The 27,864-nt window shown below is 39.9% G+C and overlaps 1 protein-coding gene across 2 annotated transcripts in view; it reads right to left on the minus strand.

Annotated features, from left to right (window-relative positions):
* Nucleotides 1–3,531: 3,531 nt before the first annotated feature.
* The window catches only part of LOC130916744 (uncharacterized), a 93,298-nt gene continuing 68,965 nt past the window's right edge, over nt 3,532–27,864 (minus strand). For both annotated transcript variants that reach the window (XM_057837685.1, XM_057837686.1), the window contains 2 exons: nt 24,896–25,059; nt 3,532–3,768 (listed from right to left, as the gene is read on the minus strand). In XM_057837685.1, the coding sequence (XP_057693668.1) occupies nt 3,576–3,768; nt 24,896–25,059 (357 nt within the window). In that variant the 3' untranslated portion in view covers nt 3,532–3,575. The remainder of the gene's footprint in view (nt 3,769–24,895; nt 25,060–27,864) is intronic.

The following is a 27,864-nucleotide window of genomic DNA, read 5'->3' on the forward strand; positions in this document are numbered from 1 at the left end:
GTGTTTAGAGGCCATCTCTTAATGAGTTTAGGTATTGCGGCCCATCACCTGATGAAAACTATGTACACACAATCAAGCTTATTGAACACACATTTATATACACAAATTGAGAAGACTGATTGTGGGAAAAAAAAAAAATATATATATATAACATTGGGAAAAAAAGTATTTTCAAAAATATTTACAATAAACAAGTTAAATTTTTTTCAGGCATGCCACTCCGAAAAGCAGTTTCGTTCTGGAATTATACACAGGGCTACATCATACAGCCCACACTTCCATGGGGTGTCGGTCCTCTTTCCACCCTTCCATTTTCATTTCACTTTACTTTCATTGTCACTATAAATGTACATGAAAAAAAGTCAGTATTTATGAAAATAATAAAGTATAAAATAAAAATATATACAGCAATAAATAATAATGGAAATCTATACTTAAACAGTGGGGAGACCGATCCTTTGCGGTTGCTGGCCCCAGGCTGTGGAACAGCCTTCCCTCCGAAATTCGGTCTTTTTAAGTCTCGGCTAAAAACGCACCTTTTTAGACTCGCCTTTTACAAAGATTAGGATAGCCTGGTTTTATTAGCTTAAGGACTTTTTTTTTTTTTTTTTTAATGTTTTTCGATTTTATTGGTTTTATTGTTTTACTTGCTGGACTTTTATTGTGATGTGCTCTTTGTTTTACTTTATTTTTTAAATGTCATTGTATAATATTTTCCTGCCTTTTATTTATCTTGAGCCATGTTTTGTTGTAAAGCACTTTGAGGGCCTTTCGGGTTTTTGTAAAGGGCTATATAAATAAATTTGATTGATTGATTGACTATATGTATGACAATAGAAAGAATACCATAGCTGAATATGTGCTACATCCCTAATCTTCATATAGAAAGAAGAACACCACAAATGATAAATTCCTGCCTGGGATTCACACAGTGCACGTACGACTTTGATCTGATATGCACATTTTATTATTATATACACAAACACACTTATATTGCATCAAAATTAACTTTGTCATGCAATATCAAAAGAAACTTTCAAAAGAAACTTTTTCAGCATTAAAAAAAAAAAAAGTGAGTTGGTTTACCTCTGCTCGTCGATGGCGTCACCCACGTGTTCAAATCCGTCACTATCTTCACTCGAGGACTCTTCCGAAGAAGACGATGATGACGAATTTGGACCATCCTCTTCCTCAAGTTGATCAAAAAGCACAATTGCTTGCGGTAAATTTAGTTTTCCGTTCATTCTCTAAGTCACACAAAGTCGCTCGCTCGAACCAAACGGCCGTCGCTCGCCACCTCGCTGCTTCAGAACACTCCTCCCTCTCGTTCGGTGGAACCTCGCACGGCAGTTTTATTTATAAAAAAAAAAAAACGCATTTCCACTCTTCCACACTTCCACTGTGACTTCGAAAGGGTTCGTTTGATTTGTGTTTTTTTCATGGATCTTCCGTTTTGAAAAAGGACAAGAAATGATGGAAATATAGACATAAACAAATGATCCATGCAGCGTTTTAATGTTTTTTTGAGAGGACAATAAAACTATAAAACTTAAATGACAATATCTCACATTTTAGTTGGTCGATTGACTTCAAATAATAACGAGAGTAAACCGCAACTTCCGCACTTTAAAACGAGACCAACCAACGGCATGTGGGTGACGTAATTAAAACGTGAGGGCGTTTCAAAGACGACGTGCGCTGAGGACGCGCCGGTGCGTCCTTCGAATCTCAAGGGTTAAAGTTAAAACAGCAGCACTCTGACGATCCATCTCCATGTTTTGCAACGTGACGCTTTGTTTTGATTAATCTGCGCATGTCAGACGGCAGTGGTCAAACGTCCTTTCGGAATAAAGGCAGACACATGTAAACGCTGGATCGGAATAGATGAAGTGACATGTAAACAGCTGATCTGAAATTTTCATTCGGAATGATTTGAATCGGTATGAATTAGGGCTGCAGCTATCGAATATTTTAGTAATCGAGTAATCGACTGAAAATTCTATCGATTAATCGAGTAATCGGATAAAACAAATATATTTTTAGGTGAAGATCAATTATAAATATACATGAGAAAACAAGACATTTCATCTAATCTTGAACCATTTTCAGTCAATCAATGTCTTTATTTTCGATGTATATTGTTGAAAACAGCCAACAATTGCATCTCTGATGTAACTAGAATTTAAAAAAAGACAAATTCACTGCTTTCACTCAAAAAACCTTTTAGATCTTATTAAAATATAAATATATTTATACCTAAAAATGCCATTACGCTTGATAACACACATCACTTAAAAGTTAGATTTTTTCCCCACCTGTTTCAATTCAATTTCTATTTGTGTCAAGCCATTTTTAAGTTCTAGTTAAGTTTTACGCTACTCTAAACTGTAAGTCCAGATAGGATTTTGTGTTTTTGCAGTGTTCAAGATAAATGTATGATACAGGCTGTATTGGAGCACATTAGGGACCAGTGCTACTTGGTGTTTTATCCAGCAATGACTACTAAGCTTAAATTGATAGTTAGCATTATTGAGTTTTTATTTTACACCCTTATCACTCCACAAAGCTATGTTATGTTAAAGCCTGTATGTAAGACACGTTAGCCACGCATCGAAAGTGGTCATAATTAATAGAAACCTAGCCTTCCGCAGGGCTAACGTTGCGTGAGCTAGTGACTCAGACAGTAACGTTAATCTTATTTTTTAGCGCTTAGCGCTCTTTATTAGCGCTTAGCGCTCTACTGCTTTAAGATGGCCGCTGTTTATTACCGCTGCCCAGACGCGGCCGAGTCTATCATATTGCATGTAGTTCAACATACATGTGATCTCTATGAGACTCCTAAGATGCTACCTGCTACCAACTTAACATCACGCGGGCTAGTTTTTTAGCAACGTCGGCGTAGTTTGGAGCGGCTGTCGGCTGCGGAAATGTTTTTTATATTTTTTTTATTGCTTCTTCCTCTACGCACGTGACGTCAGCGCGTTGTCCCGCATTAAAAGTAGTCCGAGCGAAACGTGATGCTTAGAGCTGTCAAAATAAACGATTACTCGAGGTGAATAAATTTACTCGGATCAGTTTTTAAACTCGAGTTACTCGAGTTGCTCGAGTATTCGTTTCAGCTCTAGTATGAATAAAAGTCAGCATGTAAACGTGGCTAATGAGAGAGTATAATTAAAGACGCCAAGATTTTAATGAGATATTATCACATACTTACCTCTTTTCGATCCAAAAACTCCATGTAGCATGTATCACCGAGTATCAAGACATAGCTGTGAATGGCCACAGCCGGATTTTTGGGGGATATTATGACTAATGACTCATTTTCTCCTGATTAGTCAACCTACTAGTTTCACGAATAGTTGACTAATCTTTTTTTTTTTTTTTTTTTACTAATTTAGCAATGAAATTTTTGTTGATGCTTATTAATTCACAAAAAAAAATTCTGGAACACTCAAATTCTTTATTTTTGTATAAAAATTAACAATAACAAAATAACAAGAATACAGTAACATTCCAATAACAATAACCCTTTAAAACAACAACAACAACAACCCTTTATTCTCTTCTTTTTTTCATTAGTAACGCTCGCCTCGACAGAGTGCTCGTACGGAATTCATCAGGGCAGATGCTCCCCTACGATGACCCTCATTGCGACTTTGCTCCCAGAATAGCTGGATGCGGTCTTCAACACATTGGGCAACTGCCTGTACATTTAAGCTGATGTCACGGTTTTCAGTGCAAAGTCTCTGACAAAGTACGTCCAAGTAGCTGCAAAACCCAGAGAAATGTTTGGATCAAAATGAGAGCCAATGACTTTGGTACTAAAATTAATTTATGGTCAGGTTAGCAATTCCTCACTGAAACAATCTATATGCAGTATGGCACACAAAGTAATTTTCAGTGGTTATTAGACTTTCATCACTTCGACTTCAATGTCAAGCACTGTGTGTTTCTGCCCCTCAAAAAATCTTCTTGCTCCTGCCATTTTGCATCTCGCTTCACAATGAATTGTTACAATGAAGCAGCTGCTAGTGTGAGAGCCCAGCAGCTTTACTGTTTTAACAGTTTAACTGACCATACATCTCTATGGAGACAGCCCACCCTGCTCGAGCTACTGTATTGTGCCAGCTGTACCCCAGCCAGGACTTAAGAGGGGGCACAAACGTGCTCAATAACAATATTAAATCCGTATTAGTGACACCTTTGTCGTCTTGTATATATGTAATAATCTGAAATATCATTAATTGGACATTTGCAAAAAGCACATACTGTAGCAAGTTCTCAAGTTTCTACATGACAGCAAGATTCGGATAACCACTGAAAAGAACTGCAATTTCAGGTGAGTTGCAACAGCGGTCTGGTTTGTAAACACAAAAGGACACTAGGCTGTGAAGTATGGCGCTATATTGCTGCCTCTATTCTGAAGTACATTGACGTACCCGCAAGTACACAGGTTGGCATGTTTCTTTGGCCAGCTCTCTGATCGGATTAGAGTGTGCTGAACTGAGTGCACAGAGGAAAAAGAACCGACGAGCACAGTAGTCGAGAAAATGAGCGAGAGAGAGCAGGAGAGCTCAACATCCATTATTACTTGCTCAGAATAGAGGCAGCACAGGTGTGCAGAAACTGAGCTCAGCAGTCATCAGCCCCTCCCCCTGCTAAAGTGGAGTGGAGTTGGGAGGGGCCGAACAGCAGAGCGGAGGGAGGACGGGCCGTTCTCAAACTGAAAGCACGGAAGGAAAGGAAGCGATTGAAGACTGTCTTGAAAAGAAAGTCAACATCCAAAATTTGGAAGTATTTTGGTTAACGACAAGATAACAAGGAACAAAAAACCGCCCTGTCAACAGTGCCTCGCCATGGTTGCCTCAACAAGAAGTAATACATCAAACATGTTCGACCATTTGAAACGCAAGTATCTATGCATTCCTGCTACGAACTCCCCATCAGAGACTTTTTAGTGCAAGTGGGAACATTGTTAAGTGCCAACGTTCTTGTCTCAGGCCTACAATGGTGGATAAACTCGTAATCTTGGCCAAAAACCTATGAGACCCAGTTGAGAATTGCTAAGCGAAGAAGGTGGCCGATATGCAGACAAATACATAACACAGCTGCAGGAATGTCTTCTTTTTATTCCTGTGACAGCTTTCAGAAAGGCAGGAGATTTGTGAGTTAAAATGTTTCTGCTATTCGTCACAGTTAAAGGCTGAGTTATGTTTCCGTGTCACACCTGCGCTGTCAAGGAAGACCCTAATTACTAGAGCTGGGAATCTTTGGGCACCTAACGATTCGATTACGATTCAGATGGTCCGATTCGATTCTAAAACGATTATTGATGCACCCCCCCCCCCTTTTTTTTTTTTTTTTTTTTTTTAATATTTTGTACATTTGTTCCAAAATTGTTCAAAAATACTCTCAGGCTAAACCAAACTACTATTTCAGTATCAAGTTAACATATAGCAGTAAACATATATACAAAAATAACAGTAAATAAAAAACTCCAGTCCCCATTCTGTATCAGCAGCTTTAAACTACATTCAATTAATTTAATGTTGTGAATCAACCGTTAAAGTTGTTAAAATTGCTCCCGTTAATCCATAATTTCCCTTTTGTCAACTTTCGACATGTGAAAGTTTTAAAACTATTTTAAAGATAGATTCAAGTCAATATTTTACCGATTTAGGAGTATTTTAGATAAAAAGTTAATTAGGTTTGCTTGGAAGGTTCGCTACAACAGCCTTGCGGAGAAGTGTACTGCTTTAAGATGGCGGCCGTTTACTACGTCTGCATCTAGCTTTTTGTAGATGTGCTGCAAACGCTACCGCTACCGTAGTGCATCTAGTCTTATATAAATGATATCTACCGTAACATTATGTGGATGACGTACTTTTGTAGCAGCTTCAGGTATGTTGTTGTGTTTTTTTATCTCGTGGCATGAGTTGAGCTAGAGCCGTGAGTTGAGCATTGGCATTACCCGAGGGGCCGGGTAATGAGAAGCATGATGTTTAGCTACTCTCGCTCCGTTGCTCATTGACCGCGCGGCGCGCTGAGTGTGTTGTACTTCCGCTTTACTTGGCATATTTCAATAATCGGAATTTGGATGTTTGTGAATCGTTCTCGAATCTTCCACGGCCGAATCGCGAATAATCTAAGAATCGGAAATTTTGCACACCTCTACTAATTACCTTCCGCAGTAGCCTGACGTGCACCTGCAGAATTTTGTGACTTTGCGTCACATCGACACATATGACGTGGAGGAAATGGACTGAGAATGGTCCGCTCAGAATACAGCTGCACACATTTTTTTTAAATTTAATATTTTTGTTTAAAGATTTTTACAACTTTCTCGCGGTTTTGCAGTTTTATATTTATTGTTATATTTTGTGCAAACAACTCAGGGGACTAATGCACTTGCACTTTTATTTGTCAGATTTAATATTCAAGTACAAATATGTTTACAACCCCCAAAAAATCGCAACAATAGTTTTTTCCAATATCGTTCATGCCTAGTACAAATCCAAAGCTGATCAACCCAATCGAAAGCTACAGGGACTAAATATTTGTTATTTTGCAAGTATCACCATATCTCAGACTGACATGGAGTGGAACAACAAACCCATAAGGTCTAGCAGTTTAGGGGCAGGGGCAGAGGCAGAGATATTGTTGTAATTTGAGCTTCTGCTGTATCACTTGGTGCAGTGTCCAGACCTGTGTTCTTTTGTGTTCAAATTATTAGGACACTAATTTTAAGTCTGCAAAAGTTAAGTTATAATTGAAACTAAAAAATCAATTCAACTGTCACCATTTTTTCCTCACTAATTACATGACCATCTTGTCAAAAGGTATTCAATCATAAAGACACACATATCCATTAATATTGAAACTGCAATAAAAATATTTTTTGGAGATGGTTTGTCCCCGCATAGTTGAAACCGATGATGTATAAAAAAGGAAGAATTCCGGTGGGAGCATATGAGTTAATAGAAAACAGTAGTCGAGACAAGTTGACATTACGGTCCGACAAGTCGGAATGCGAAATTGAAAGTGAGATGTATACATATATATATACAGTGGGGCAAATAAGTATTTAGTCAACCACCAATTGTGCAAGTTCTCCTACTTGAAAAGATTAGAGAGCCCTGTAATTGTCAACATGGGTGAACCTCAACCATGAGAGACAGAATGTGGAAGCAAAAAAAAAAGAAAATAGAAAAGGAAAGAAGATCACATTGCTTGATTTTTAAAGAATTTATTTCCAATTAGTGGAAAATAAGTATTTGGTCACCTACAAACAAGCAAGATTTCTGGCTGTCAAAGAGGTCTAACTTCTTCTAATGAGGTCTAACAAGGTCTAACGAGGCTCCACTCGTTACCTGTATTAATGGCACCAGTTTTAACTCATTATTGGTATAAAAGACACCTGTGCACAATCTCAGTCGGTCACACTCTAAACTCCACTATGACCAAGACCAGAGAGCTGTCGAAGGACACCAGACACAAAATTGTAGACCTGCACCAGGCTGGGAAGACTGAATCTGCAATAGGTAAAACGCTTGGTGTAAAGAAATCAACTGTGGGAGCAATTGTTAGGAAATGGAAGACCACTGATAATCTCCCTTGATCTGGGGCTCCATGCAAGATCTCACCCTGTGGCGTCAAAATGATAACGAGAACAATGAGCAAAAATCCCAGAACCACACGGGGGGACGTAGTGAATGACCTACAGAGAGCTGGGACCACAGTAACAAAGGCTACTATCAGTAACACAATGCGCCACCAGGGATTCAAATCCTGCACTGCCAGACGTGTCCCCCTGCTGAAAAAAGTACACGTCCAGGCCCGTCTGCAGTTTGCTCGAGAGCATTTGGATGATCCAGAAGAGGACTGGGAGAATGTATTATGGTCAGATGAAACCAAAATGGAACTTTTTGGTAGAAACACAGGTTCTCGTATTTGGTGGAGAAAGAATACTGAATTGCATCTGAAGAACACCATACCCACTGTGAATCATGGGGGTGGAAACATCATGCTTTGGGGCTGTTTTTCCAGGACGACTGATCTGTGTAAAGGACAGAATGAATGGGGCCATGTATCGAGAGATTTTGAGTGAAAATCTCCTTCCATCAGCAAGGACATTGAAGATGAGACGTGGCTGAGTCTTTCAGCATGACAGTGATCCCAAACACACAGCCAGGGCAACAAAGGAGTGGCTTCGTAAGAAGCAGTTCAAGGTCCTGGAGTAGCCTAGCCAGTCACCAGTTCTCAACCCCATAGAAAATCTGTGGAGGGAGTTGAATGTCCGTGTTGCCCAACAACGGCCCCAAAACATCACTGCTCTAGAGGAGATCTGCATGGAGGAATGGGCCAAAATACCAGCAACAGTGAGTGAAAAGCTTGTGAAGAGTTACCGAAAACGTTTGGCCTCTGTTATTGCCAACAACGGGTACATAACAAAGTATTGAGATGAACTTTTGGTATTGAACAAATACTTATTTTCCACCATGATTTGCAAATAAATTCTTTAAAAATCAAACAATGTGATTTTCAGTTTTTTTTTCTTCCACATTCTGTCTCTCATGGCTGATGTTGACCCATGTTGACAATTACAGGCCTCGCTAATAAGGGTGTCAACAATAATCGATGCGGCGATGCATCCCAATGCGGGGCATGGACGATTCGATTCAATGCGGGCAACAAGCCGAATCGATTCAGCGCATTTTAAAATATATTAGTACGTTAAAAAATCTTCCCTGCACAATTCCGGTGATGCAACGGATTTGGTTTCCCCATTTTTATTATTATTCTCATGTTTCATTTTTTACACACCACCTAACTCTGGTCAAGTTTCCCACCAACCTCGTAGAAGCCAAAATGTCTCCAGACGTCCGCTTTCAATGTGTTAGGTGCATCAATAATCTTTCTCGCTCCCTCTTTCTCCGCTTCAGCCATTGTTATGTTATGTCCTATCTCTCTGCTCTCTCGATTAGAGCTTAGTTCGGGTCTAAAAAAATCCAGCCCGACTCGACCCGGCCAGTGTGTATTAAAGGCCGAGAGCCCGAAATTTTACATTTTATTTGTAGGCTCGAGCCCGAAACCCCCCCGAAAATTTACATTTCATTTGTAGGCCCGAGCCCGTTTCAGCAGGAGGAGCAAATGCGGGGATGCAATGCGTGGTTGCGTTTTGTGTGATCACAATTGTGACGATGCCTATGTGCATAATGATAAATTAAAACCTGTCCTTTGTCACAAATTCTCCCAGATAAACAAGACTGTAAGATGCATATACAATAAACATTTATATCGTTTATATTTGTGTGTCTGTTCTATCAGGTGGATAGTTTATGCTCATTTACTTGGCATAATGCAGCAACAGACATTTATTTTAATTTATTCGAGTTGGCAGAAAAAAACGTAAGTTTTCTTAATGTTTAAAAAGTCTACATATTTTTATTATCATTATAAATGAGCGTAGACAACGAAATAACGCTGCAAATGTATGTTAAATATATTTCTGTTTCGGATATTGTGCTCACATGCATGGACGCGCCTCTCTGAATGAGGAACAGCTGCATATTCAAAAATAAACTAAAAAACTTTTAAATAACATTCTTTATTTTAATGACTCGCATCAGAACACAAAAGAATAAGCTTCCTTAAGGAGCACTGAAACAAAATAAATAATAACATTTGAAGGAACACCATGCACGAACTCCACGATGTCCTGCTTAGCACGAAGGGGCGCAGCCCTCGAAACAAATGATAATAACGATGTGTGACTAATATCATCTTGTAGGCCAGTACTGTTTTTAAAATGCCTGCTCAGCGTGAAGGTGCCAGTCTTTCTGCTCTCGTACGAGAGCAAAGCGCGCGCCACATTTGTTGCATTCGGCCAGGCTGACACATTTTTCTGTATGCATCTTCCACTATCAATTTAAATCCTTTCCACACACCACTCGTGGATTCTTGCCTTTTCAATCCCCCCGTCTTTAGTTTGCTTTTCGCCTCTTGGTGCTCTATATCGAAATCCGAAAAGGAAATACCAGGATGCAGACTCGCGGAGAGCACGAGAGCGCGAGGGGAAGATTAGCCAGGTCCCCAAATCAAAAAAGGGCTTTAAATAAGAAGGTGTAGGCATTTTTGAGGAAAAGTAATTCAAGTGGTGTTTCTGTATAAGTTTTGGGTGCTGAATCCATTTCTGCCGTATGTCAATCACGAAAAGTTACGGTTTAGCCGTAAACGACAAAACAAATATGGGCGCAGGTGTATTTCTTGTCCGTCCAATAACTTTGAAGTGGATGGATGGATTTGCACCAAATTTTGTGTGCTAATACTCTGTAATAGATAAATGAACTGACACTATTTTGGAAACCAACTCTTTCAAGATGGCTGACTTTTCCTTTTTGCAGTATCTTTGTAATGAGTTGACAGATTTGCAACACCTTTTTTTTTTTTTTTTTTTTTTTTTTTTGAACAATATACGTGACAAAACGTAGTTTTGGACTGTAACCAGCACTGTAGTTTACCATAGTTTGTGGTGTACTTTAACTATTATTCAATAACACTGAACTATACATCCACAGGTTGATAATGAAAATGTATATTCATGATAACTATGGGCATGACAAGAATTGTTACATTATAAACAAATCCCAACATGACTTTTTTGTGTGCCCTGCAATGTATGATGTGGAATCACTTCCAGTCAGTGCATGGAAAGCTGGAAGCAGTTTCTGTGGTTCCATCTTCAGCTGTTTCACAATCGCATGGATTGGGAAGTACTTTCTCTCCTTTGATGTACCTGCTTTTATCCAGAATTTTTTGCATGGCATCATGTGGAAGTGTGCAATTATTAAGATCAATATTTCAGTGTCTCTTGCTGAAACAACAATGGTTGATGCCATGCTTGTTATGCAATGGAGAAGAATTCTGGTGTCGGCTTCCTCATACTTAGCTTCCATGCAACTTGTGTTCAGTATTGCATTGGACGCTTTGACACCCTCTAAAACCACCTGCTGCCACTATGATTTTGTTGACTGGTGCTCTCAGAATCAGCTGTTGTGACAGGAATCGAGCAAGGTCAGCCATGTTGTCCTGATGAGAAATGAAGTTATCCCAACTACGCAGGAAGAGGCAAATATGTGCTTTCAACAGGTCTTCGGATTGCCATCAAGCCTCTTCCACGGCGATTCCGTGTTCCACTTTTGATTGAGTGTGTTTGGTAGCGATCGAACAAGACATCAAACCGTTGGAATTTTGCTCCGCCTTTGAGTACAACCTCTACAAAGACACCGGCAAGGTCTCCAAATGTCTTTGCTCCTTCTGGCTTAGCAATGGCAATAACCAGAGCCTGACCATCAATTATGAGCATTGGGTCCTTGTCTAGGTCTTTGTCATAAAGGTGATCAGGGCATTCGACACCAGCAGTTATGATCGTCGCGAGTATGGCCTTCGATCCTGAACGAAGTTGTCCATTTACCTCTGCAAAAGATAATGGTACAACAAACAGTTCATGTGCCATAATACGCTTCAGATTGACTTGCCGCCCAGCATCATATGCAGAAATGAGCCGCTGAAAGAATGTATATGCTTTGATTGTTTTTGCCTTCCCAGTTTTTGGGTCTGATCGTTTGACATCAAACAGAGAAGAAAAAGTCAAATATTTGTTCTTTTTCAATTTGTCCCTGAAAGTGACTCTTCTCCTTTTAGATGGCAATAGCCTCTCCTCTACGAATGAATCTAACGGACTTTGCCCATTCTGTGGGACGGTCAACAGCTCTTTTTCAATCTCCAGTGTGACTTCATATTTGTTTGCAATGTTCTGCAGTGTCTTGGACAGGGTGGCAGAGAAAAGACCAAACCTCTGCAAGAATGCAAGTAAAGCATCCTCATCGGCATTGTCCTGAGAGTCCAAAGGACCAGAGGCTTGCACGACTCTGGGAGAGATTTTTCTAACCGTTTCCAAAGTCGAGATTTGTGTTTAGCGAATGTCAATTAATCTCACTGATTCAGATGTGGTCCAAATACAGTAGTGATATGAATAATGTTTGATTGGAATGACATTAAGACTCAAGATGTCCTCAGAGATCAAAATGCCAGTCAAAGTTCATTGATGGCACAGACACCTATTTTTTTTTTATTTTTATTTTTTTAAATTCATCCCTCATTTTGAAAAGTTGACCAGGCTCACTGTTTAATCATGAAAAAAAAAACAAGGATCAAATTTAACAAAACAATTTAGGACATGTTTGTGGTTTGTATCAACAAAATTATGTACAAAGTTTTAAGTTTCCATTGATCTTAATCAATTGTTAATTACGCCCAATTATGCCTAATATCCCAATATGTCACCTCATTTGCATATGTACAGTGCCTTGCAAAAGTATTCGGCCCCCTTGAATCTTGCAACCTTTTGCCACATTTCAGGCTTCAAACATAAAGATATGAATTTTTTTTTTTTTGTCAAGAATCAACAACAAGTGGGACACAATCGTGAAGTGGAACAACATTTATTGGATAATTTAAACTTTTTTAACAAATAAAAAACTGAAAAGTGGGGCGTGCAATATTATTTGGCCCCTTTACTTTCAGTGCAGCAAACTCACTCCAGAAGTTCAGTGAGGATCTCTGAATGATCCAATGTTGTTCTAAATGACCGATGATAATAAATAGAATCCACCTGTGTGTAATCAAGTCTCCGTATAAATGCACCTGCTCTGTGATAGTCTCAGGGTTTTGTTTAAAGTGCAGAGAGCATTATGAAAACCAAGGAACACACCAGGCAGGTCCGAGATACTGTTGTGGAGAAGTTTAAAGCCGGATTTGGATACAAAAAGATTTCCCAAGCTTTAAACATCTCAAGGAGCACTGTGCAAGCCATCATATTGAAATGGAAGCAGCATCAGACCACTGCAAATCTACCAAGACCCGGCCGTCCTTCCAAACTTTCTTCTCAAACAAGGAGAAAACTGATCAGAGATGCAGCCAAGAGGCCCATGATCACTCTGGATGAACTGCAGAGATCTACAGCTGAGGCGGGAGAGTCTGTCCATAGGACGACAATCAGTCGTACACTGCACAAATCTGGCCTTTATGGAAGAGTGGCAAGAAGAAAGCCATTTCTCAAAGATATCCATAAAAAGTCTCGTTTAAGGTTTGCCACAAGCCACCTGGGAGACACACCAAACATGTGGAAGAAGGTGCTCTGGTCAGATGAAACCAAAAGTGAACTTTTTGGCCACAATGCAAAACGATATGTTTGGCATAAAGGCAACACAGCTCATCACCCTGAACACACCATCCCCACTGTCAAACATGGTGGTGGCAGCATCATGGTTTGGGCCTGCTTTTCTTCAGCAGGGACAGGGAAGATGGTTAAAATTGACGGGAAGATGGATGCAGCCAAATACAGGAACATTCTGGAAGAAAACCTGTTTGTATCTGCACAAGACCTGAAACTGGGACGGAGATTTATCTTCCAACAGGACAATGATCCAAAACATAAAGCCAAATCTACAATGGAATGGTTCAAAAATAAACGTATCCAGGTGTTAGAATGGCCAAGTCAAAGTCCAGACCTGAATCCAATTGAGAATCTGTGGAAAGAGCTGAAGACTGCTGTTCACAAACACTCTCCATCCAACCTCACTGAGCTCGAGCTGTTTTGCAAGGAAGAATGGGCAAGAATGTCAGTCTCTCGATGTGCAAAACTGATAGAAACATACCCCAAGCGACTTGCAGCTGTAATTGGAGCAAAAGGTGGCGCTACAAAGTATTAACGCAAGGGGGCCGAATAATATTGCACGCCCCACTTTTCAGTTTTTTATTTGTTAAAAAAGTTTAAATTATCCAATAAATTTTGTTCCACTTCACGATTGTGTCCCACTTGTTGTTGATTCTTGACAAAAAATTAAAATTTTATATCTTTATGTTTGCAGCCTGAAATGTGGCGAAAGGTTGCAAGGTTCAAGGGGGCCGAATACTTTTGCAAGGCACTGTAAACATAGTATTTCAGAAAACTTGCAATACAAAAAGTTTTTGTACAAATGTAAGCAAGAAACTGGTAAAGTTTTGTGGTGATATGTAAATGTTTTAAATTTTAGCCCATTGCCATTTATTTCCAGCCTGGGAGAACGACTATTTTTAACCAAGCATTACAAAAAAATGGGAACCTTATGTCATTGACATACAGTGGATTTGTATTAAGAAGACATTGACATTTCTAAAAATGCTGTATGACAACTTTTCCTCAAAAATGCCTACAGGGTTACAGAACTCTGAATATCCGGACCTGGCTAGATTAAAAGGAGGGCGGGGCCACGGCGTTCACGTGCGCAACCAATGCACTGTCTCAACTGTGGCTCATGGTTGGGATTACCAAGGCGCCTTCTCTGTTTTTTTGTTTTTTTTTCAATGTATTTATTTTATAACAAGTATTCCTTATTTTAACTTCCATACATCGTTTAAGTCTGCAAATATATATTTATTTAAAAAAGTTAGCGAGAGAGAAGTCCGGCCTGACCCGACCCGCCCCGCCCATAAATGATTGACTTTTTGCGATAAAGATGCTGCTGCACTACAATATTTTCTTTGTCGTTTTCTTTAATATTTACTTGAATATTTTTATTGATGGGTCGTTGTGACTAAAATACAGTGACTCTTATTACTGATTTTGCACAGGAGTTCAGATGTTGCACTGTGTGAAAGGCTGCTACTGTGTGTAAAAAAAATAGAAAGCTCTGGTCTCATTCAAAGCACTAATTAAATGCTGTGATCTGTTTTGTTTTTTTTTTTTTAATATATATCTGAAAGCATACTATTTTCATTTGACTTCAACCAGGAGTGACACAAGAGTCAATAAAAAGTTGTTTAATGTCTGACCGCTTGTGTTGCCTCATGATTCACGAAAAATATGCTTTGCTTTCGAATTTTAATGCATCCCAGGCTTTAATGCATCGCGATGCCTTGCCGAATCGAACCGAATCGAATCGTGACCCTCTGAATCGAATCGAATCGTGGCCCTCCGAATCGTAATCGAATCGAATCGTGAGGGCAGTGCCGATGCACACCTCTACTCGCTAATACTTTCAAGTGGGAGAACTTGCACAAAAAATATATATACATATATATATATATATATATATAAACTGTATATATAGATATACAGTGGAGAGAACAAGTATTTGATACACGGCCAATGGGTTTTCCCATTGGCAGTGCATCAAATACTTGTTCTCCCTACTGTATATATACAGTATATATATAGATATATATGTGTATTAGGAGTGGGAACCTCAGGGGACCTCACGATACGATACGATTCGCGATACAAGGCTCACGATAACGATTATATCACGATACAGCGATTATCGATATATTGGTCAGAAATTGGATACATGACATTCTACGATACAACTGTTGAAACGATAAAAAAAAAAAACATTTGAAAAAATACTGTTTAAGTCATTTATTAAACAGTGACACCTTTTCTGTGCAACATTGCTGTAAAATATAAATCTACTGCAAATTGTGCCCCTGCACATATAGAGGAAACAAACCACGACCACTGATATCACTTTGAGAGATCATGATGAAGGGCACCCTTAATTTCTTTAAAGTTTTAAATCTTTAAAAAAATAAATAAAATAAAATAAAAAGTGCCGTAGGTGTCAGCAGTTGAGCTTGGAGTGGGGCAATGATAAAATTGGTGGGTCTTTTCTTCGTATATGACCTTTGTTGCTTGGTTTGAGCACTTCCGCCATCTGCTTCAGCATTTAAGATGTCAGACTTGCTCAGTCACAGTCTTCCTCACCTTAAAAACAACAAAATAAAACAAAAACTATTAGCTACTTCATAGTGTTTGAGTTGAAATCCTGATTTTTTTTTTTGTGTTGGAAGTATTGAATTAAAAAAATATATGAATTGAATGTATAGAAATTAAAAATTCAATAAATACCTATTTTTAATATGTAGGCTACATTAATTATCATGCACATCACTTTATATATCTTGGAACCTATTCAAACCATTTTTATAGCTTATTGCAGGGGTCAGCAACCTTTTTGGTGTGGAGTGCCACTTTCAAATTTTCTTGTCAATCAGTGTGCCACACCGAGATTAATGACGCACATCCAATTTTTTATATCCAACAGAGCTGTAATTTTACCCCAAAGAAAACAACATGAACATATATTGAAATCGTATAACTACCATTCTTTTTCAATTAACTAAAAAATAAATGCATATTGTAGAAAATGTCAAAACTTGAAAATAAGTGCAACAGTTCACTAGCTAGTTGTTCACTATCAACTTAAACAGTAAGTTATATGCAGCATTTTAGATATTCTTTTATATTACAAAGATAAAAGATGCCTACCTTAATGTGATCCCTGGCCCTGTTTTCCTTGGCTCAGCTCTGATTTCGGGGTTTTACTTTGTGACTTTTAGCTGCTTATCCCTTTTTTTTGAGTGTCTCTTTGTTAGTCAAGCCATCAACCAAAACCTCTGAGCTTGACAAGATCACCTCTTTGATATATTCGCCATCAGTTTTTCTTTTTTTCATCAGGTTTTCCTTGCTTTGCAATGCAGTGAGCAAAGTGATAGCTTGCTTCGGTGGCGGTGTTTTTAGCAGTGACAAAAGGTTTTCAGGGTGTTTTTGTTTACACTACCTGGACACAGCACGTTTTAATGTCTCTGCCTTGTCAGACTCCTCCTTGAATGAATTTTCATGTTTTGTCTCGTAATGACGTTTGACACTTGTTCTCCCCGGGGAGAGGCACGGGCCCGGGTGGAGCCGCCGCGGCCCCCGGGAGGCTGGCTCTTGCGGTGCGCACGAAAGGCTCGGGCGCGGGCCCGGGTGGAGCCGCGAGGAGCGAGCCTTTCCCCGGGGAGAGAAAGCTTCCCTATCGCGGTGCGCACGGAAGCCTCGGGCGAGAACCCGAGTGGAGCCCCCTCTCGTGGTGCGCATGGAAGCCTCGGGCGCGGGCCCGGGTGGAGCCGCGAGGAGCGAGCCTTTCCCCGGGGAGAGAAAGCTTCCCTATCGCGGTGCGCACGCAAGCCTCGGGCGAGAACCCGAGTGGAGCTGCCTCTCCCCGAGGAGGCTGGCTCTCATGGTGCGCATGGAAGCCGCGGGCGCGGGTGGAGCTCTCGTGGTGCCCAAGGAAGGCGCGGGCGTGTGGGGCTAGAAGACTGATCTAGCCCCATACCAGCCCGGGTGGAGCCGCGGGTGCAGATCTTGGTGGGGGAATAACACTCTTAAATACAGTCTTGATGAGATTGAATTGGCTGCAGTTACGACGTTGGGAACGCTGACTCTGGAATAAAACACGATTTGACCAACCTTGTGACAGCCGATGCCTACCAAAAATGACGTAATGTCAGAGGTTATAAAATCGCGCCAGCGGCCCTTCCCGCACAGAGAGCGCCAGTGGGCAAAACGGGACAAGTCTGTGAAAGCGTCCAACCCGCTCCATTCTCGGGACATCTTTTTATACGTGAAAGCAATGACGTGAGTAAATCCCATGTCTCTTTACACATGAATTCCCTTGGATGTGTGTGTGGCTTAAATAACAGGGCGCGCAACAGAAAATGTCTGAAATTCAGGTAAAAAGGCGTTTTTTTCTTTTTTTTTTTTTTTTTTTTGCCATGCGCTCGCGTGTCACTGGTTAACCCTTCGTGTGCCAATGCTGACACGCGTGTCATAGGTTGCCGACCCCTGGCTTATTGTATCAAAATGACAGTAATAACAGTTTGTGTAGTAAACTAGATGGAAATTGATTCTGAAATAAATCGGTAAATTCATGTGGGCTTGTTCGATATTCATTTTCATCCAGTTTAGGGTCCTGGTTTATTTTATATCATTCAACATCAAATGTCATCAAAATAATACATATAAATTAAAAAGTCAATTACATTGCAAAACTTTCTTACCTCAAGTGATGAAAGCGAAGCTCACAAACTCCGGTGTCCACTACGTCACCAGCTCCCAGTGAAACTTATTTTTCTTAGACAATTCTTGCATACAGCAAAGTCCTTGTTCACCTTACTTCCTTTCTTGTTGGTGTAAAATCTAAAATGTGTCCCCATGTGTGATTTGTAGCAATATTTTTCTCATTTTTTCCTCCACCGTTCTCACGGAGCTTTTTTATTTTTTCAACCCACTTGGAGCTACCTCTCTTCTTCTCTAGACAACTTGTGCGCACTTTACCCTCACCGCCTATCCTGAGCGCCCCTAGTGGACCGCCAAGGAATTGCTCAACAAACATTGAGCAGTTTACAGCATCCACACTCCATTGTATGGCCAATATGTTAAATAAAAGTATCGATACTTGGCGGGAGCATATCGATAACCCATCGAGTTGCAAAATATCGCGATATATCGCTGTATCGAGATATTGTCACACTCTTAATGTGTATATATAAATATATAAGTGTAAGTATATATACCGTATTGGCCCGAATATAAGACAGCCCTGATTATAAGATAACCCCGTTTTTCAAGACTCAAGTTTTAAAAAAGACTTTTGGAAACACCATATTAATTTTTATACAGAAAATAATTACAGTACATCCGCAACAAATGATGATAACAATATATTTGAGAGAGCATGTTATTTTGCCTCATTCAAATCTTAATATCTGAACATTTAAATTTGTAAACTAAAGTGGAATCACATTCGTAAATGAATGGCCTCTGGTTTTTGAAATGTAGATAAACTAATCTATTGTAATAAAACAACAAAATTGCAATAACTGCATTAACCATCAAAGTGAAGTCTAACTGTAACTGTGGTCTTGAAACAAATCTGAATAAAGAAAAACACTGCAATAAAATAATGCAAACTGGTTAATCTTGAGAGGAGCTGGGATCTGTCATGACAGAACATCGCTTCAATGATATCTGCGGCCATCTAGCGCTGTGAATGGGTATAATGTCTAGACCGCGACTATAACACAACCCCCTCTTTTTCAGTCTTATTTCAATGCAAAAAAACACCGTCTTATACTCGCGCCAATGCGGTATATTAGTGCTGTCAAATTTAGCGCGTTAACGGTTGGTAATTAATATTTTAAATTAATCACGTTAAAATATTTGACACAATTAACGCATGCGCGAAATGACCCTCTCATGCGTTGCCTCAAACAGTTTACAATGACGCCGTTTTAACACACAGAGAGCAAAAAGGCAAAAAAATGCGGGTGGACACAGGAGTTCATTGGACCGCACCTTTTATTGGTTTAAGCTTTGGCAACTCTTTTACAACAAATATAAGTATGGTGGAAAATGACGTGGGGCAATGACATGAGACGATCTTTTTCTTAACACGCTCAACGTAACAACGCAGAACATACTGTATACCATTTGCAGCCACCACTGCCAGTCATGGTTGCCCAACTTCCCATCATGCATTTGGGCAGAACAGTTAAAGTCGCTCTCACTTAGTGAAAGCACAACAAAAATAATATTCCTATCTCTCAAAAAAATAATGTATAAAAAGAAAAGCGCTCAATGCAAAGAGAACTGGTATTCCCAATCAAAGTAGCTATGCAAAATACACATAAACCTTACTCAGACTTTGCCTTGGTTAGATCTCTAATTAATTTAAAACTCGCCATTGACACCTTGTGGTGTATTTCAATCACCACAACTAAAAAAAAACTAAACCAAAACTATTAGTTTATTTTTTGATTGAAAATTTCACAATTTTTTAAAAAACGAAAACATTAAGAGGGGTTTTAATATCAAATTACTATACCTTGTACTCAAATTTATCTTTTAAGAACTACAAGTCTTACTATCCGTGGATCCCTTTAACAGAAAGAATGTTAATAATGTTAATGCCAGCTTGTGGATTTATTGTTATAATAAAAAAAATGCAGTACTTGTGTACAGTATGTTGAATGTTTATGTCCGTCTTGTGTCTTATCTTTCCATTTCAATAATAATTTACAGAAAAATATGGCATATTTTAGAGATGGTTTGAATTGCGATTAATTCCAATTAATTAATTTTTAAGCTGTGATTAACTCGATAAAAATTTTAATCGTTTGACAGCCCTAATATGTATGTATGTATGTATGGATGTACAGTATGTATGTATGTATGTATTTATATATATCTGGTCTGAATGAAACCAGTTCTGAGATCAAAAAAGGAAGGAGCTACAATTCCTTTCTTCATTCATTATTGCTCATTCTTGCTCCGGTTTCCTCCAAAAAACATGCATGGTAGGCTGATCAAACACTCTAAATTGTCCCTCGGTATGAGTGTGTGCGCGAATGGTTGTTCGTCTTGTTGTGCCCTGCAATGGGCTGGCAACCAATTTAGGGTGTACTCCGCCTAATCCCCGATTGGCGCTGGCTCTCCGTGACAACAGCTCGGACAATGAATGGTATTCGAAAAAAAATAAAATTGTGATATAGTATATATTGCCAAGGTTCCACACTTACCTTTAGCATTTGCTTTTTTCTTAAAGTGTATGTCAACACCTGGGGAAATGCTAATATTCCATCATTTATCCATAAACGAATGCCTTTTGGATTCATATCATGTCACTTCGTATAATTACACACATCGCAACACCAAGAAAATGAGAGAAACTTGGGTCAATTTCAAGCTAAAAAGACCCGCCCCCGAGATCCCGGAAATCTGGCAGATTGTGTGCGTGACATCAAAGCAAGGAAACAACCGGCTAAGTGCTTTAGTACTGAATGGCGGCGATGATGGCGGACAATTACGTTTCTAGTTGCAGCGACGAATCCGACGTCACGAACATTCTTCAAATGGTGACGAGGAGAGTTATGAACCTTTCTTTGGTGTTTTGGGTTATCAATTTGAGCCCAAACGAAAGCCAATGCAGCCTAAACACCAAATGGTATGTTTTGCATTTCTTTTTGTGAAGCTGATACACCGTGACCGCAAAATAAAGTAATGTATAGAATAATTATCATTTAATATGCTATCATCGGTTTCGCTCTGCCAACCGACACAAATATGATTGGGATTAGAGCAGGTGTCCCCAACCTTTTTTGCACCACGGACCGGTGTGATTTGGGTCTTTTTTTTCCACGGACCGGTGTCCCTCTTTTATATTCAGTTGGACTCTCAATGTTATCCAATGGTGCTAAAAAACTATTTACAATCACAAACATACATGTGCAACACGGAAATGGCGTAAATTAACGCTTAACGACACGGCGAAGTCGTTAAGTGAGAGGGCTACCTGCAGTTGTTGTGTACGCCAAACATGGCAAACGTAAGTTAATATTCCTTTCTTTAAAGAAAGTTTGTAGTGTGTGCTTGGGAATCGCTGCATTCGCGGTCGTTTTTAACGTTATGCGCATGCCAACTTTGTCAGAACACCGGCAATGTGCGGCAGAAAAATACAGCAAATATAAAATAGCATTTGTTTTTAGCCCCATCGTGTTAAGTGCAGGGAAACAATACAACTCACCCGCTGAATCAGTGGGAGGGCTGAGTTTGTTTCGTTGAGACGAGATGGGAGAGTGAGAGAAGCTAGCATCAAGCTAGCGATGTTGGAAATTGTAGCACAGTTTTCAGCGCGCTCCAAGCGACGTCGGGATATTCAGAAATGACTTCGGTAGAGATGTTGTCTCAAATGTACGTTTAAGTCGCCGTGATTTGCGATCTCTACAAGCTGATATTCCTGTTCCACAGAAATGCTCGAATCACTCGATTTATTCACATACGGGTCACGAATTCACTCATTCGCAGTTCGTGGGTCTTTAGTGATTGGGAAGTAGCATAAATTTTGTTTTCTTTGAGGTTGTAAGCACATCTTCTGGCTCGTCAGGTTCCCGTTTCCCTGTAAAATTGCAAAATTAGCCCTCTTAGCACTGACGAACTTTACTCATTGTCTGCGTAGTCCAGCTGTTTTTCTCGCGTTCGGGAGCTCATGGGTACTACATTGCGACAAATGGCTATTTGTAAACCACATAGCATGACAGGTTTGAACCATTTTAGCGATTTTTTGATAAAACACGAACGCAACTCTCTCGTCGATAAACAACGATGGCACCTGCCTCGACTTTTTGTTTCCTTGTTATGACGTCTCCGCCCCATTCGGCTGTTTCCGGAACACTTTCGGAAATGTTCGTCATTTTCGATCTATTTTCGATAATTGCTCATTAATGTGATTGATTTTTTTTTATTAACTTTATCAATATTTGTTATCTTGGCACATAACGGTTCTATTGATGTCTCACACCCCCTTTGCGTTTTCACACCCTTTAAGGTGTACCAGCACAAAATGTAGGGGAACCAACATTTTTCATTGCATCACCTTGAACACCATACTTTTAATCAATTTCCATAACATTCATACAATTCATATCAACTCCCCTCAAATTCACTCACTCTTTGACGCTCACGCTACCAAGAACAGCCTCTTGACAACAAAGATTGACTAAACGATGATTGACACATTTGTGACTTAGATCGTACACTGCAAAGACACGCATCCTTAAAACAAGTTAAATTCCCTTGTTTTCAGGGTAAATCTGAAATTATCTCCCTGTGCTTCAAGTAAATTTTACTCAGATTTATTTAAATAAGAAAAATAGCTGAAAATAGGCCTAACAGACTTACAGTATTTATAAGTCTGTTATTTATTAATTTTATATATAAATTTGTACATTTAATCTTTAAAAAAAGCTTGTTTGTCAGAAATGTTCTTAATTGAAGAATAGATATTGTTCAAAACATTATTTGAAAGCAAATATTTCTTGACTTCGGTGAAAAATGACCAACTTTTGGATGGGCTTTTTTCGGGACAAAAAGTAATATTCATTTTACAGTGTTTCCCTAAGGATTTTTTGAAGCTGTGGGTCATGTCACAGCGAAATTGCATCAGATCATGACAAATGACAATTTTTTTTTTCATGTTTTTTTCCTCAAGAAGGACCATAACGGAGATATATTTGAAATATTTCATTAGTCAGGCTAATGTCGTAGCGCTCTGCTACAGTACATTTACGTAAAATTTGTAGCTGATTACTATGTATAATACGACTTTTTTTCTCGTAGCAATAGTATGACTTACATCTTGTAATCCAGGGGTCTGCAACCCAAAATTGTGAAAGAGCCATATTTGACTGATAAAACAAACCGATAAAGAATGTCTGGAGCGGCAAAAGATTAAAAGCCTTGTATAATCCTTATAATGAAAGCAACACCGGCTGTACAGTATGTATCGATATTAGCTATATTAGCCTACTATCAAAATAACTAAAATGGCTACAAATACATAATTAGCCTTCATGATTAAATGTTTATTTTCCCTGCAGTGGATCCTATAGAGAATGGCGGACCACGTGACTACTCTGTTGTACGGTGCCAAGTTTAACCTCATTACAATATTAATTAATTGAAAGAATTGTTTGTGTCGTATTTGTCCTTCTACAGAAACCATATGAAAACAAAAAATATATATTTCCTTCTCCCATCTTTTTCCATTTTCAAAAATCTTTGAAAAAGCTCCAGGGAGCCACAAAGGCAATGCTAAAGAGCCGCACGTGGCTGGAGAGTGGGTTCCAGACCCCGTCGGAGTGCTTCTTTTTCCTTTTATATGGCCCTAAAACAGGGGCCTCCAAACCGGTCCTCGAGGGCCGCTGTGGGTCCTGGTTTTTGTTCGTACCGATCAAGCAAAGACCTTTTAACCAATGTGGTTTGTACTAAAACAAGCAGCACCTGACTGCAATCAACTGTTTACACTTATAAAACACCAGATTAGTGAAAAGGTGAGGTCTTGTTGGAATGAAATCCTGCACCCACTGCGGCCCTATGTGGAATAGTTTGGAGACCACTGCCCTAAATCATACTACATTACCACAACAATAATAGTCCTTCTGTTAACGGACCCATTTCAAGGAGTAAGGGGAAATTCTAATACCCGTGTAGAGTTTTACCAGTTTCGGTGAGAAAGTTAGGTTTTGTTTTTTTTGTTTGTTTGTTTGGGAACTACATTTCCACATAAACGCACATCGAGGTATCATTAACTTGGCTAGGAGAGGTATGAGAGTCATTTTTCGAGTGTCCAAGATCTCGCGAAACTCGGGGGGGGAAAAAAGCGCATTTTTCAAAGTTTCGTCAACTGCGATTGCATAAATCCATCAGCTGAAACAGCCTGATCGCACAGATATAAGTACGCATGCCACTCTGCTATTGGATGCATTGTTGACGTTATCACGGCGGCAACCCAAACTATTGTGATGTCGCCGTAAGAAAAGGAGTCTGTATTGGCTTCCCACTTTATTGTGGCAACAATAATAAAGACAAACAATAACCAAAAAATAGTAGCTGCCACAGCAAGCGACCGCTATCTCTCGCTATCTTGCCTGTTCTCCCATTCTTCCTACTCATTTCCCGCCTACGTATCAGCTCCTTTGGTGTGATGGGGCAACACTATATTTTCTATTCAGGGGAAATGCTGCTTTAAGTGGAATAACCTGACGCATTAATCTGTTCACTAGTCTTTAACACTCAAAACAAAATGGAGAAAACTATTTGACAAAAAAAATTTTTTTTTTTAATCTAATGACGATGTTATGAATTTGCAGTGTAGAGCTAGAGCCTTTACTCGCCAGATCAAAGCTACAAACCTGTCAATCATCATTAACTTTAAATAGCAAACGCTTGTTGCAGTGCTGACCAAAAAAAGCAGCAAGAGGGGTGTGAGAGGCTGTATGAGCATAAAGAGGAAAAACAAATATATTTTTTCAAATTACAAAAACTCAACCCTTTTCACCCGATTCCAATCCTCTGAGAGATGGCGCAACCGGCCCAATTTCCGATCACGTGATCGGATCGGGACATCCCAAGTCATTGGAATTTGACACAGAAAAGCCTATAGAAAATGGCAACCGTATTGTTGCTTTGTCTTACCTGATTATGCAGTGTTCTTCTCCCTTGGAGAACAATCCTGACACGTCGTAGAAAATTTCTAGCAGAAATTTCTGAGTGTAAAAGATCCCCTCTCGGAAGACATTGTTTGGGTGAGCAATTGTGCAGAGAAACAAGAGCCATTGTTTATCTTCTTCTGCCATGGCCTAGATAGAGATTAGGAAGGTTAACGTGTTATCAATCAGATGTAAACTATTACATTATATTAGTCCTGTCCATGCAACAGATTGTTGCAAAAGAATATGTACTAAAGTATGTGAACCCAAAAATTACACATTTCTTAATATATACAGTAGGCTCTTTGCAAAGGGCGTGGCTTTGGACTCAATATTGGTAGGAACGATGTAACAGGATAACCTGCATGCAGTTTTTGATGGGGACGGGACATTAGTGAGACCAAAAAGACTGGGTGAACGGGGGTCTGGGTTACTACTGCTTTTGTACACAAGCACAGCCGAACTAAACAAAAATGAAAGCTCTATTGCCAAACGTCCTGACGTCACATCCGGTGAGTTAATTGTTTTGTTAGCGCTGATACTAGTCGCTAATCTCCTAGTGCTCCTCAATTTGTTTTATCCCACGGACACATCGGAGAATCGATCCTAGCAGGTTCGGCTCTCCTAGTGCTCCTCAATTTGTTTTATCCCACGATTTAACAGCGTAAACGCCTGCTCGTGGATTAAAACTACTCTACTCTCCTCTTTAGCTCTATCTTGCTAGCCTAGCTTATCCGAGCCATAGCTAGCCCTCTGCCTTCTCCCTCCCGTCTTTTCTGCTCAGTGTGCTGTATGTATAGCGAGCACCCTGGCTCCTTCGTCGAGGACAGTAGTAGCTGTAGGAAGTGTAGCTTAGTCACAGGGCTGGAGACCAGGGTTTCTGAGCTAGCACGGCTCTGCACTCTACAGACGAAAGCTAATCCGAGCTATAGCCAGGTAGTAGCAGGGCCCGCAGGTCGTGCTTGCAGTGCTTGCGCAGTTAGCCCCCCAGCAAGCCCCGTGCAGCCAGGGGAAATTAAGGACGGATTTGTGACTGTACGGGGGAAGCGTAGTGGTAAACGCACAACCTTAGTGCACCAGCAGCTTCACGTCAGCAATAGGTTTGCCCCCCTCAGCGACACACCGGCTGAACCAGACACTCTCGTAATTGGAAGCTCCATAGTTAGAGACGTGAAGCACCCGGCAGTGTCTGTCAGGTGTTACTCAGGGGCCAGAGTCGGTGACATCGAAGGAAACCTCAGGCTCTTAAAGCAGAGTAGGAAGAGGTTCCGCCATATCGTGACCGGACCTGATTTTAACCTACGGTACGGAGATTAGTAATCTTAGTGTCCATCCCCACAACCCCGTACTGTCTGATCATTTTCTAATTACCTTTCAGTTTGTGCTTCAAGATAATCCGTCACTAGTGACCAGAACTCAGATGAAAAGGACATTATGTGATTGCTCCGTTTCAGAGTATAAACAGATAATCCAGCCAATATTTGCCTCCATGTCATCTGATTATGAAGGAATAATGCCCGGCCCTGCTGTTAATGACGAGTTTGTTGATAGTGTTATGTTTACTCTTCGGACTACACTCGATGTTGTCGCTCCCCCCAAATTAAAGTTTGTCAAGCCAAGACGAGCCTCTCCCTGGTACAATGCTGAAACACGCTCTCTTAAACAATCGGCACGTAAATTAGAAAGACTTTGGCGTCGTTCCAACACAGAGCACACTCTCTCTGCCTGGAAACACAGTTTAGTGACCTATAAACAAGCCTTGCGTACCACTAAAACCAGATATAACTCATCCTTAATAGATGAAAACAAAAATAATCCTAGGTTTCTGTTCAGCACTGTAGCAAGGCTGACAAACAGTCACAACTCAATAGAACCTTATATACCAATCACCCTTAGCTGTGATGACTTCCTAAAATTTTTTAACAATAAAATCGCAACTATTAGAAATAAAATAAATGAATTACTTCCAACCATTAGGTCTGATAAAGTGCGGACTAAAAATCCAGAATCTCCTATAAACCCCTCTAAAATATTAAATAACTTTACCACTGTAGACCAAATTGATGCAATTTCATTTATAATGTCCTCCAAACCATCAATGTGCCTCCTAGACCCGATCCCAACCTAACTTTTTAAAGAGACCCTGCCGTTAACTATTGATATTATCTTAAATATAATAAATACCTCATTAGTTACTGGCCACGTGCCGCAGTCCTTTAAATATGCAGTTATTAAACCGATTTTGAAAAAACCTTCTCTTGATCCTGATATTTTGGCCAATTACAGACCTATCTCTAATTTACCATTTCTCTCAAAAGTCCTTGAAAGAGTGGTAATTAAACAGCTCTGTCAGCACCTACAGGACAATAGTTGATTTGAACTAGAGCTGAAACGAGTACTCGAGCAACTCGAGTAACTCGAGTTTAAAAACTGATCCGAGGAATTTTATTCACCTCGAGTAATCGTTTATTTTGACAGCTCTAAGCATCACGTTTTGCTCGGACTACTTTTAATGCGGGACAACGCGCTGTCACGTGCGGAGAGGAAGAAGGAAAAAGAAAAAAACTTAATGCAGCCGACAGCCGCCACAAACGACGCCGACGTTGCTAAATACTAGCCCGCACGATGCTACGTTGGTACAGGTAGCGTCTGAGTCTCATAGAGATCACATGTATGTTGAACTAGATGCGAATTGACAGACTCGGCCGCGTCTGGGCAGCGTTAGTAAACCGCCGCCATCTTAAAGCAGTAGAGCGCTAATAAAGAGCGCTAAGCGCTAATAAATAAAATTAACGTTACCGTCGCTGCTAGCTCACGTAACGTTACCCCTGCGGAGGGCTAGGTTTCAATTAATTATGACCACTGTCGATGCGTGGCTAACGTGTCTTACATTCAGGCTTTAACATAACAGCATTGTGGAGTGATGAGGGTGTAAAATAAAAACTTAATCATGCT

Source organism: Corythoichthys intestinalis, chromosome 5 (assembly GCF_030265065.1).
Source record: "Corythoichthys intestinalis isolate RoL2023-P3 chromosome 5, ASM3026506v1, whole genome shotgun sequence".
In the NCBI taxonomy this organism is placed as follows: domain Eukaryota; kingdom Metazoa; phylum Chordata; class Actinopteri; order Syngnathiformes; family Syngnathidae; genus Corythoichthys; species Corythoichthys intestinalis.